This window comes from Diadema antillarum, unplaced genomic scaffold, assembly GCF_040938485.1.
Source record: "Diadema antillarum isolate AM-2024a unplaced genomic scaffold, OU_Dant_1.0 seq00000244_RagTag, whole genome shotgun sequence".
Taxonomy (NCBI): Eukaryota; Metazoa; Echinodermata; class Echinoidea; order Diadematoida; family Diadematidae; genus Diadema; species Diadema antillarum.
In genome coordinates this window covers 784335-797284 of record NW_027271288.1, presented here as the reverse complement: position 1 = coordinate 797284, position 12950 = coordinate 784335, and the positions used below count along the sequence as shown (strand labels likewise).

General features: G+C 36.1%; 1 protein-coding gene across 1 annotated transcript; it reads right to left on the bottom strand.

Annotated features, from left to right (window-relative positions):
* Positions 1-2012: 2012 nt before the first annotated feature.
* Positions 2013-11226, bottom strand: LOC139729509 (sulfotransferase 1A1-like). Its single transcript, XM_071640433.1, has 6 exons — positions 11055-11226; positions 8874-9115; positions 8451-8574; positions 6793-6887; positions 6120-6309; positions 2013-2122 (listed from the first exon to the last, which is right to left on the bottom strand). The coding sequence occupies exons 1-6, from the start codon at positions 11224-11226 to the stop codon at positions 2013-2015; spliced, it is 933 nt and encodes a 310-aa protein (XP_071496534.1).
* Between the last annotated feature and the right edge of the window lie 1724 nt (positions 11227-12950).

The window sequence follows — 12950 nt, the reverse complement described above, 5'->3', positions numbered from 1 at the left end:
CATGGTTATTATAAGCATCTTTGATAAAATCATAGGTAAGATAAGACTTATCTTTTCAAGAATAACTGAGAAATACCCCTGTTGTTGCAATTGCAATTCGTTTATTGAAGGTGTCGTAAATGATTACGCTTCAACATTATATACACATTTCTGAACCATACACACAGGCACTTTTTGTATTCGATGCAAAATAAAAATCGAGATATGATGATGATCTAAGTGCAAACAACATAGTCATACATATCATCTGAAGAATACCTCATAAATTTGCCATTTTCGATATGACACTGTCGATTCAGTATGAATTGCCAAGGAAGTCGTTTTCTATACAGAAGAGGAATACCGAACTGACTTTACATTCAATCAATTAGAATTAGAATAAAACAAACAAGGATCAGAGACGACTGAGATTTCAGAGCAGGTACATAATGCACCTGCTTCAGTACCTTATTCCAATATTTCAAAGTGATCCCCGTGCCCCCCCCCCCCCATGATCTACTTCTGTTAAAAATAGACAAAATGCAGCACTTGTGTCGTTGGTTTAATACTGACGCACTAATTATCATATCGGCCACAGTTAACTAAAGAAAGAAAGGAAATAGATCCTCGTTATCAAATTTGATGCCAGGTTTCTTGAAAGTTCTCTGCTGGATCAATTTGTAGATTATGATGATTAATACGATGATTACTCTTATCATGAATAATTTAATCTACAGCTGTATGGGAATACTTTTATTAAAAAAAATAATGTAATCATCAACATTTACGTACACCCCTATCTTCTTATTTTCATAGATGAAAGCCTCTTTTGTGGTCATGGTTGCAGCATTCTTTTTTTTTATAGATCAGATAATACTCAGGAAGCGACACTTTTACACGTCTTCAAACTGGAACATAGTATATGATTAAAAAAAATACTTTACAATCAGTACAGATACATAGAATATTCACTGAGATCATATACAATCAATATTCATCAAGATTTTCAATATGTACATAAACAAACAGAACCCTGTTGCATCACCAACACTACGGCCTTAAAGGTATTAAATATATATATTTTATATACATAATAGGCGAAATCGGCACGCACGTTGTCCATCATGTAATCTCTAAGAATGAATCATTATTTTCTTTAAACATGGTTGTTTTCTCTTAATCACGTGCTAATTATGCTAATTTATGCATGTTTTCTGCATCAGATTTTAAGCTTGTTAATCCCTACATAAACCTTGAAATATGCTAGTTTTTAACTAAATATTTCTTGCAGTTTCACTATTGAATCAAGGCAAAAAAGAAAATGCGATATCAAAACTGATTTATAAAGAACCTTGTAGATGTAGATGCCGTAGCTCTCCTTTCTCTCCCAACGCCTCTTCATTGTTTTATTTCTTATCTAATTGTATTTGACTTTGTTTTTTATTTCTTTCTGTATTCCTTCGATTTTTAAGTTTGCCACCTATTTCTCTTTTATTTTTGTTTTTCTTTGTTTCTCTTTATCTAGAATTGTTTGTGATAACCAAAAAGGATGTTATCTGAGAAAAAAAAAACAGGGAAAAAACATTGATCTTACACTTCTTGCAAAACCCATACATTGTACACAAAAAATGTTATTTGAAACTGCTATTTCCGTGACACTGGGTTACAAAAAAAAATGTGCTTATCTCGGCAAGCGTAAACCTTATTTTCGCAAATAGTGTCTCAAAATGTACGCAAGATGTGAAAGAAATAAGTCATGAAATTTAAGCGAAAAAAAAATCCGCGTTGAAAATCATCGCGAAAAATGTTGGGGGGGTTGTTGTAGCCCCCCCCCCCCCCCTTTGGCTAGATAGTTAAACTTGTATAGCCATAAAATAATGAATAGATAGAAACAAAGGTTAGAAAATACCGTTTGTAAATAACAGTCTTCAAGAGATAAACAATGGACTCTTGAATCTTCGAATTGACATTATTGATTGATATCAATCAAGTTTCTTTTTCTTCAGGTGGGGGAGAAAGAAAGAGGACAGTCGTTACTCGTATTTGAATGTTAACCCACTCCCGTTGAGTCGAACTTGCAATTCCCTGTCAAATTGTTCACTCTGTGCCACAGTAAAGCAGTTCTTCCAATCACCGATATGCCCTGTTATGCAGAATGAGAGAGGAAAGATCCAAACCAAACCAGAAACAAAAATTATGAAAGATTACTACGCTTCGATTGTTTCTTTATGCGCGCAATCGTACACTTTTCATTTCTTGATTAGTAATCTCAATATTTGTTGATTTAAGACTTTTCTCGTTTGTTTGATATGGTTTATTCTGCATTCGATCACATACAAAACGAATACAAATTTCAGACTCAAAAACAAGGAGCAATATTACATTACACAAAATTTGTAAGTAAACATAAGCAATAATATTTGTTATTTGATTTGTTGAAAACAAAGAAAATCATAAGACTCTATGACATACTTTTAATCATAACTTCAAGAATATCTCTCGCTATGTCAGGTATCGCCGAAAAGGTTTTATTTATACTATACTATTATTTATTATTTACTATCTGATTGACTTTACTTAAAAATTTTCAAAAATGGCTCCTCACCCTGTTTGCTCAAACTCTTTGTTATCATATTGAAATGATTAACCTTGATTAAAGAGTTACATACCAAATGAGTGTGTGTGTGTGTGTGTGTGTGTGTGTGTGTGTAAGAGAGAGAGAGAGAGTGAGAGAGAAGAGTTTGTATAGGAATTTGATTTATGTTGGCAATGGGAACGGTCGGTCTGATAGGGGAAAAATATTTTTTGAAAATTAGAAATTGGAGGAAGGCTGAAATTGCTTACCACTTGATATAATCACATAAGTTGTGAGAACATAATGACAAAGGTTTAAAAGTATTTCAAAAAATGACCTCAGGATTATTTTCTCCTGCTTTTAATTGCATGACCTCGTATTCCCTCCTTACTTGCGGTTTACTGGTATGTAGGTATTTTCTCGCTACGTATTCAGAACATCTCGAAGTGGGATTGACGTGCTATATACTATATATATGTGACCTTGCACCTCAAAACAAACAAAAAAGTCGCCAGATATGAATTTTTAGTTAAGACCATATTCTGAAAGAGCAGACTTTAAGCTTTAAAATGATGTATAACCCATTTCAAATGGCCTCTCCTAACCTATCTAAATATTGGAAAGAAAGCACAAACTCAGGAAAAGTGTGAACTGAGAAAAGAGGCTCTGAGGTACAGTGTCCATACCGTTCTGGCTGTGCGATGAATGGGACAAAAAACAGGAAGTAAACCACCAGAGTAACAACAATGAAGGGATTATTAGATTAAACTGAAATTAGGCATGCCTCATTAACACATTCTGTCCATAATTATGCCAACTTTCAAAGCAGTAGCACTATGAAAAAGGGATTCTAAAGACACACCTAATCACACTATTCTACCAAAAATGTTCGAGATAAACTGCTAAAAAACACACTTTCCTGCCCGTTTTATGATACCAAATTTTAGCATAATGTAAAAGAAGACCCGCTCTTTCAGAAAATATGAAAAAGTCAAGTTCGGCTAGGTTGACCTATTTCACTTATTTTCAGTCCTCACGCAAAATCAGTGTGTGCGACTTTATGTTCGTTTTGAGGTGCACGGTCACAATTAGTATTACTACCCATTGTTCTGTTATTCCTGTTATTATTTCCGTTGTCCATGCGTCTACACCACTGTGCTTTAGAAAGTGGCTTGCTAGGTATTCCAAATTCAAAGTAATAACGAGTGAACTATCATTTCATTGTTAAACTCTAATCATCTTCCGGGTTGTAGTGCAGTGTGCTCCTACTACCTATACCACAGCAAAAGGTCTGTTGGTCACTAGTAGGATCACTTCCGACCTTTTGTTATGGCAAAAATACGGATCATTCCGTTTTACGAGCAAAAGGTCTGCTAGTATGAGGCTTTTTTTTTTCTTCTTACGAGCAAAAAGGTCTGGTAGTAGGATCACATCTTCTTACGAGCAAAAAAAAATATCTGCTAGATAGTAGAGTCATTTCTTCTTACGAGCAATAAGGTCTGGTAGTAGGATCATTTCTTCTTACTAGCAAAAAGGTCTGCTAGTAGAATCATTTCTTTTTATGAGCGAAAAAGTACAGAAGTCATGGTAGTATATAGGATCATTACTTCTTACAGATATTTATGCCGATTCATATACCGGGATCACCGGACAGGAGCGGGTACCATGAGTGTCCGAATGTATTGCTTTCTTTACCGAGGGTCGAGTCTTAACAATCATTCGCCAGAATGGCAAAGTTATGAGGAAATGTCTCTAAAGTTATCGAAGTCGTGTGATTGTAATTACCAGTCATCAAGTTTATACCATTGTGCAAATTCTGATTAATCTTTTCCTGGGAGGCTATACAGTCTGAATAGCCGGTCATTAAAAAGATTTAAAAAAAATATATATATCGTAAAAAGGTGTGTTACTTTTTATCAATATGTTTACAATTTGAAATGAAAATGACTACCGTTGTTGGTAAGTCAGTAACTATTGTTAACGACTACCAGCCAGTGGCAGTCCTTATACGCAACGAACCAGCGCTTTACAACCATTTGAGGAAACGTCACTAGTAATCGCAGTCACGTGATTCAAGTTGCCAGTTATCAAAACTTTATATCAATTTTTATGCAATATGTAATCATTCTTTTCCCTGAGGTTATTAAAACTTAACAGCCGTTAATTGAAAAGACTGAACAGAGGGTCAAAAACCTATTGTTAAAGGGAGGCTAACATTTAACGATAGCTTTATTGTTTGGAATCTAAATTTCTGAAGTCATTACTCTTTAAAGTAGGTCATGGAGCTTTGACGGTATTCCAGGCCACTGTGACTACATAAGAGAATGAGATTTCCATCATTTTCTACTTACTTTAGTCCAGGTGACCCAAAACGATTTTGAACTCTGTTGAACTGTCACATGCGTGTTTTACCCACACCCCTATGACAAACAATATATGTTTCATATCTGTTTGTGGTAGAGTTTGCATGCTCACGTTCATTTGTTTCGTGGGTTTTATTTTATTTAATTTCTTAGTGATACAGTCACATGGCGTAAAGCAGTGGCGGATCGGGGGGGGGGTATCGGGCTCGCCAGTCTTTATTTTTGGTTAAAACAAAAGAAATAAAAAGAACAAAATTGAGGGAGCGTGCGCTCCCCCCCTTTAATTTTGCAAAGGCGCCTCCCCTTTACAGAATTTCTGGATCCACCCCTGTAAAGCACTTTGGATCTCTATAGTAATGACTCTTATATTCAACGAACCACATGTATTTTCCATTCACATGAAAATTTCCGCAATGGCCTTTTAGCAAATGATAGCTTTTCCTTAATAGGTGCCTCTTTCTCTTATCTGAGTGCATATTCGTTTGCTTAGATGTTGCATATAATATGAAAAATAAATGAGTGAAATCAAGTTAAGTATAGTATTGTTTGTACCGCGGTGATCAGGGAGAAGCTATGCTCAAGAAATTGCGGCTCTCGCGTAGTACAGAATACCCTATACCATGTCTTTCTTGATCAGAATGCTCTTAAATTTGTATCTGCTGGACTGATATAACAACCGTCTGAAATGTAAGAGTACTGAACACTGACGAGGCTGCCTTTTATTAAGACCGTTATTCTTTATGAATATTGCATCACCGTTGATGGTCAATCAAATGACCTAAATCATATCAAATATCAGCAGTAAACGGGAAGGAAACATAATAGTAATTATAGAAAATATCTGGGGGTTTTCCCCTCTTTGTTCTCATATATTATGATATATAATCTCTATATATGTACACGTACAATGATATATAATCTCTATATATGTACACGTACATGTTGATTGTCTATCATATGCCATAAATCCTAGTTATCAAAGTTCAGCAGTAAAAACCAAGGGAACATATAAATTAACTATTTATCTATATTTTTCTCTATGTATCATATAAGAATATGGTTATGGTTATGTTCATCATCTCCTATATGTTATAAATCATATAAAAATCAACAATAAACAGAAAGGACTCATATAAATTAACTACAGATTTATTATTTTTCCCGTGAATATACTTTATACACAGGCATATCAATACTCTCACCTTTCCGGTAGAAACTGAGAGTGCCGTAGGCTTTGCCGTAATGGTAGCCATCTTCCAACGTCTCTTCGAGACGAGTCATCTCCCTTTTCAGTCCGTCAATCGAGGTCTTTGAAACGATGTCGTCCAGCACGTCTCCGGGTACCGGGTGGTCGATGAAGTTGGCTACACTTGCCACGCACTCTCGCTGTTTCTGCGAAAACGAAATACTTTGATAGTGAGACGAATAGCTATACATGAATAAACAAACGAGTAAATAAAGTAAGGAGTAAATATGTGATAGCATTATAGCATATTATGTCATTATTCATTCCCCGTAGAAACGAAGCAATGCAAATGAAATTCATATTTTAACACACTAAAGATGATGCTTCAGCATTATTTTTGACTGGCCAGTGTTCACTAAAATACATAGTCTATAATTACTCGTCATAAATACTTTTAAAAAGTGCATATTATTTCTCTCTCCAAGTTGTTTTGCCTGTGTTTTTGTTCCCCTTTTCCTTTGTCTGAAGACATGAGCAGTACATCGCATCTGATAATACTCAAAGTTAAAATCGACAGGTTCAGAACTGATGATAAAACGCTTTCTTTGTTTAACAAGGTGTCTCATTGCAGTCGAATTTACTTAATCTTTGTCTAAGGGTTGCAGGAATCATTAAAAAAAGATACGCACCATTTTCATGTCTTCAAACTTCACGAACATGATGTTCTCTAAATGTTTGACTTTCCAGTATGATAATACATGCTTGTCCCACGCCCCGTAGCAGTCTGTACGAACAAAATACAATGAAAGATCAACAAATATATATAAATTATTATGTATCTTATATATATATATATCAACGTTGCAGAAAAAAAAGTTACAATGCAACTCAGAAGGCATTAGTTAAGGATGTATCTGTAAAAATAAATGAACATAAAAAAGAACGAAAGAAAACTACGGAGCACGACACAATGATATAGTCCATGGGCCAGGCCAGATATTGGTACCACCTGAGGTGGCAAAACCTTTTTGGTGTCATTTTGTTTGTCAAGCATAGATATGCTTATCAAGCTATGATAGCATTGAGTCCAAATGAGTAGCTTAGTCATAATAAATGAATTTTTAACCAATTCGGTATCGTTGTTATATTCCTATACTTCTGAATCGAGACTAAGCGCTATACAAAGAAGAGCACTGTCTTCTGTATGTTCACAGGTGTTCTGTTTTAAACGCGGTGCGTTTAGTATTTATTCAAGGCAGCGAAGGGAATATCCAAAAGGTTATGATGTCCACAGCGCTTAGTCTTTATTCAAGACGGCGAAGGGAATATCAAAAGCTTATGATACAGTGTATATCCCTTTATCTAAAAAAAAACACCTTAAAAAAAAGCAATTTCTCGTGAATTTTACCGTATTTTTCAATTACTTATCATTTTCCGATGAAAACGCTACGGTGAAAACACTTATACCACGCCAATGTCGCTTTATTTCAATATAACAATGAGAGATAATGCAAAAACAATGTACCGGTACACTACAATACATTATGATAAATAATATTGTAAATGAACAGAATGATTTCTGTTTGAAACTGATGTATTTGTTGAGAGGGTATATATAAAAACAGTATAGATAATCCCTTTTATTAAGAACTTTAGATATGATAACGGTACAATGGTCTAGATAAAGACTAAGCGCACCGCGTGACAGCTATGGACATCATAACCCTTTGGATATTTCCTTCGCTGCCTTGAATAAAGACCAAGAGCACCGCGTTTACAACAGAACACCTGTGGACATACAGAAGACGGTGCTCTTCTTTGTATAGCGGTTAGTTTCGATTCAGAAGTATAGGGATATAAAAACGAGACCAAATTGGTTAAAAAATCATTTATTATGACTAAGCTACTCATTTGGAAATGCTATAATAGCTTGATAAGCATATCTATACCCGACAAACAAAATGACACCAAAAAGGTTTTGCCACCTCAGGTGGTACCAATAACCCATTTTTCGTGTCTTGGCCCATGGACTAATAGAGTACTTCACTCTTTCTTCGATAGGCTAACTACACTTCAGGGGTATACATTTATATTCATATGTAACCATGATTACTTATGCTAACAAACCTGCCAACGAAACGATTTGCGAGAAATTGATACAATCACATGATATACATGTCAAAATGGTGTTTCATATGGCGTTTCCGTTCAACACCACAATCTTTTCTATTTTTATACGCACATACGTCATAAGAAAAATTTCGGGGAAAACGACGAGAATCAGGAAATCTATTATGAAATCACCGATAAGCGAGAAACAGAAAGAATTGCTACCAGGTGCCCTTACTTTCATCGGTGAACACGATGTTGAGAAGTTTTTCCCATGTGATGAATTCACTCTGCGGGGTATGACCGACAAACCGGTAGAGAGACGTCAGCACGTCTTTGGGATTCCTCGAACAGTATATTATCTGAGGATTGACAACAACGTGTGGCGAGACTGTCAGTTAGAATACATAAGTATATCCACAGAAGAAAAACAGCAACAACAAACATAAAGTCAAACAGTCGTATTAAAGTTGAAAGTTCAGTGACCAGTAACTCGGAAGATGAAACATTCATGGACTTGGTGTTTTTTGTTTGTTTGTTTGTTTGTTTGTTTGTGTTTTGTAATGTATTGTATACGTTTTTACCACAAGTGAAAAAAAAATACTGTTTGTGATCGTTGCAGCAATTTTGAGGTAAGTTGTACGTAGAGAGTGAATGTTACCTTTGCTTTGACCTCAAAGATTCCTGGCGGTAGGAGATGGAGCGGCAGATGGGAGGTTATTACTCTGGGGGAATCCATCTTCTCCAGTTCGCGATAGAACGGCCGGAGAGGGGTGGTATACTTGACCGTGTCCTTGCTGCACATGGCAGCTTCGAGGTGGTACTTCCTCGTTGTCCGTCGCACGTTCTCCCACACTCCGTCGGCTAGGAGGAGGCCCACTGTCTCTGCCATCCAGTGGGTACCTGGAACAGAAAAGCATGAAACTGTTTGCTTCCGAGAAATATTTGTGATGTAAATTCAACGCCAAGTGAGCTTATTTGCAGTGGACAGTGGATTGAAATTTTATCTCAGATTTATATGCAGCTGTATCCGTGTCCAAAACTCGACGTTCAGTTCTTTGGCTCAATTAACTTGTGAACATTTTGGAAGAAAGAAAGGTCTCTGTCTGATAATAATAATAATAATAATAATAACCATTATCATCATCATCATCATCATGTCTTATTCATCCAGGGTAGCCTCTTCAGTGTTTCGTCTGTTCTACCAGGGAATCCTGTCATGAAGATTACCCTATAACGTTTTTCCAGGTACCCTGTTATCAACCCTAGGTCGACAGGGACATTGTGGGTAAAAACATCTTATCCAAGGACGTGAGCACTGGGCAGGAATGAAACTCAGGTCCTCCGATTGGGAGTCGGGAGTCTTATCCGTTATGCAACAGCGCCCCTACTCCGAAAGTGTGTCCCATAACACATAATACGTGCTCTATAGGTAGCAGGTATCGAGTAAAAAATAATAATAATGATAAAAAAGATTTAAAAGAATACATTCATTAACCAAAAAAAAAAGTCAAAAAAAGGTGGAAGACAAAATTCAGCATACAAAAGAAGAGGCAGAAAAAAAAAAGAAATGTCAACAGACATATTCGAAGACTCTCTACCTATATCTTTATCGAAGAAGAATGTCATCGTCGACAGCACTCTAGACTGTCTTTGACACGATGTTTTGGCCGCAGTGTCCTTCCTTCCCCATGCATGGTGTATTAATGAATATACAGTTGAACCTCTCGTATCCGGACAAGTCGGGACCGGGGCTAATCCGGATAAGGGATTTGGCCGGATACGGGAGACTCAATACTTTCATACATACACATGAACTGATGTAGCCCATTGTAGTATTGTACCACATATAGTAATGTGTCTACTGCAACCTTTTCATTGTTACATTTGGGGATGTTTGGGAATGTTAAAATGTCTGAAGGTAAGCAATTTGGAAGGAAATTTGATGTAATGTATTATATGTTAATCATGTTGGAAGTAATATGTAATTCATGCGTGTTTGTGTAGGATATTATTTCTCGAGGAGTTGGGAATCCCCCTTTCCTCCCGAAATTATTAAAAAAAAAAGAAAATCACGGCGAGATTGCGTCCGTATAATAGAGAGATCCGGATAAAGGGAGGCCGGAGAGAGGTTCAACTGAACCTGACAATGATATGGTAGTAAAACAAGAGTATGACGAGGCCTTCTTTTATAAAGCAATGACAACTCTAAAGAGAAATGCATAAACGGTTAATGTCATAATAAGCACCGTTACTCTAAACACCTAAGATAAAAAACGTAGATGAGTGAATTGTTCGTTCTCAGTTATAGGACCAAAACTTTGGAATCAGCTACAAAAAAAGAGGAAGAATAAAAAAACAGCGACAACAACAAAGCAAGCAAAAAACACAACTAGTTATCATGATAATTGTAGATGATGTTAGTAATACTACACTGTGAGTATGGACATGTTTGCATGATTGTTGTTTCGATATGTACACGCATAGAGACTATTTTGTGGTACATGCATTCTGCGTTTTAAAGAACTATTATCACTATTATTATCATTATTATTATATCGTCAGGAGGAACATGACAATTTAGACTGGAGAAAGAGTACCATCACTTACTCTGAGCGAAACCTTTCTCACGATATAACTTTAACAAATGAAAATCTTACTGTCTTCTGTAAACGTACGGGCATATCTTCACTATGTCTTTATCATTATCATTATACAGGGAAAAGGAGAAACATTACAATAAACGAGACGTTGATCAAACAACTGAGGGGGGGGGGGGAACAGAACAGATGGTAACAAAAACTGGTGAATGGTGATAGATTGTTATCGAGTATGATCTTACCTGATTTCGGAGAGCTGACTATAATGATATCATCTTGATGAAACTCCATGGACTGGACTCCTTCGATGATCTCGGGCTTCACGAGAGGGGGGAACTTGATTCCCTTGTACCTGTTGTAGACATGTTTAGGTACCGACGTCGTCCCATTAGTCAACTTCTTGTCTTCCGCCATAATGTGTGCCATCTTTAAAGGTATAATCTACCTTTGGGATCGAGCAGTGATTAAAAAAAAAATGTTCGAGATATCACATTTGATGCATATCTGTCGGTCAGTTGTATCACAAAACATCCTCCCATGTAAAAATTTAGCAATAAAGCCTAAAATATCAGGAGATATCACTACTTTTCTCAATAAACTACAGCTGTAGACGGTTTAGTCTAGAAACATCTTAATTATGACTATTGTTCACATTTTGTATATTCAACCATACTTAACATTAATTTCAATTCGAATATTTACATTGGTTGTTTCTATCCCTAACTCACATTTTTGAACTATTTTGAAGCACTAATGCTGGGGTTTTGTTTCATCTGCAAAATGGTAAATTATGCCCTTAACCAATGACAAATCAATCAGCGGGAAAATCATATTCACATAGCAGCAATTAATATGCATCTTTCAATAACATATATTGTAACTATCCATGACATCTGAGCTTTAAAAGAAATAGATTTTAAAAAAAGAGAGACTTATCTCCTCCACGCTTGGTGAGTATGTTTAAACTTCACACTCTACCTATCTACAATTTCATTAATCCAGAGTACGCTTTTCCAGTCCCCCCTTATTAATTCTGTTGACTGGGCAACGTTTTGCTCATTCCACTCGGATGCTACACTTCGAGACTAGATTAAAAGAATACAAAAACAAAAACGAAATCAAACATAATCAATCAAGGAAAAGAAAAACAAATATATAAACGAACGGAAGAAAAAAAAACACAAACGAAGAAACAAGCAACACCAATATAGAAAATCTACTTGTCAATTACAGAAAACGGTAATCGCTTTTTCTGTGTTCGGAAGTCATATCTGATGAAATGAGGTTTAACCGGGTTTTTTTTTTCATTCACAGTTGTGAGTTATAAATCTGGTGATAATAACCAATCAATATTCTATGGTTGATTCATTTATACTAATTTCATTAGAATCAGCAAGTTGAATTGTAAGTCAGTGAGAATAACAGAAATGCTAAGTCACTGGTCATTTTTTTTATCATTTTGATGGAAACGGTAATGATGTATGAAGTATGTAATATACGTGTGCGTGCGTGTGTGTGTGTGTGTGTTTATGCATCTGATGGAAATGAGGTAAAATCTTGTTTGTGCCTTTACATATTTAATAAACTATTTATTCATTTTTTTCCTTTGCAATAGAAAGCTCACCATCACAATGATCACCTGAAAGTAGAAGGGATTAAATAAAAACCATAAGGCAGTTACTACCTTCTGGTGCTGAGCTGACTTATATTTTAGCTATACCGAGATCTTACCTTGTTAATTCCAGTGATGTAATGAAGCAAGTTTTCCAAGTTCTTCAAGAAGAGATTCTGTCAAGTGCGTATAGGCTTGTTGCGGTCTCCGCGTCCTCTCCGTGAAAAATCTTCTCTCGTGATGTCACGCGAGTAAATGAGAGATGGGTGAGGCGAATGCATTAAATATACCCGAACCCTGTTATTCCTGAACAAGCAATAGGGCAACATGATGTTGGTCATGAAGGATCTAACCAATCCTAGACGTTCTGAACTTGTTACTTTTTAATTGTTCAGTTTATATGTGTTTTATGTGAGTGTGTGTGTGTGCGCGCACGCTCGCGTGCGCATGTGTGTCTATTGATAGACATTTCTGAGCTGCATTTTCATGCCGGTGCCAGCAGTGTGTATGCGGTCACATGCCAAAT

What these genes read in the sequence shown, in the direction of transcription:
- LOC139729509 (XM_071640433.1), bottom strand. Translation starts at nt 11,226, where the DNA reads ATGGCGGAAGACAAGAAGTTGACTAATGGGACGACGTCGGTACCTAAA. An exon ending in CATCGTGTTCACCGATGAAA is followed by an intron (nt 6,888 to 8,450) that starts GTAAGGGCACCT and finishes TTGTTCGTACAG; the next exon opens with ACTGCTACGGGGCGTGGGAC. An exon ending in AGTTTGAAGACATGAAAATG is followed by an intron (nt 6,310 to 6,792) that starts GTGCGTATCTTT and finishes TCGTTTTCGCAG; the next exon opens with AAACAGCGAGAGTGCGTGGC.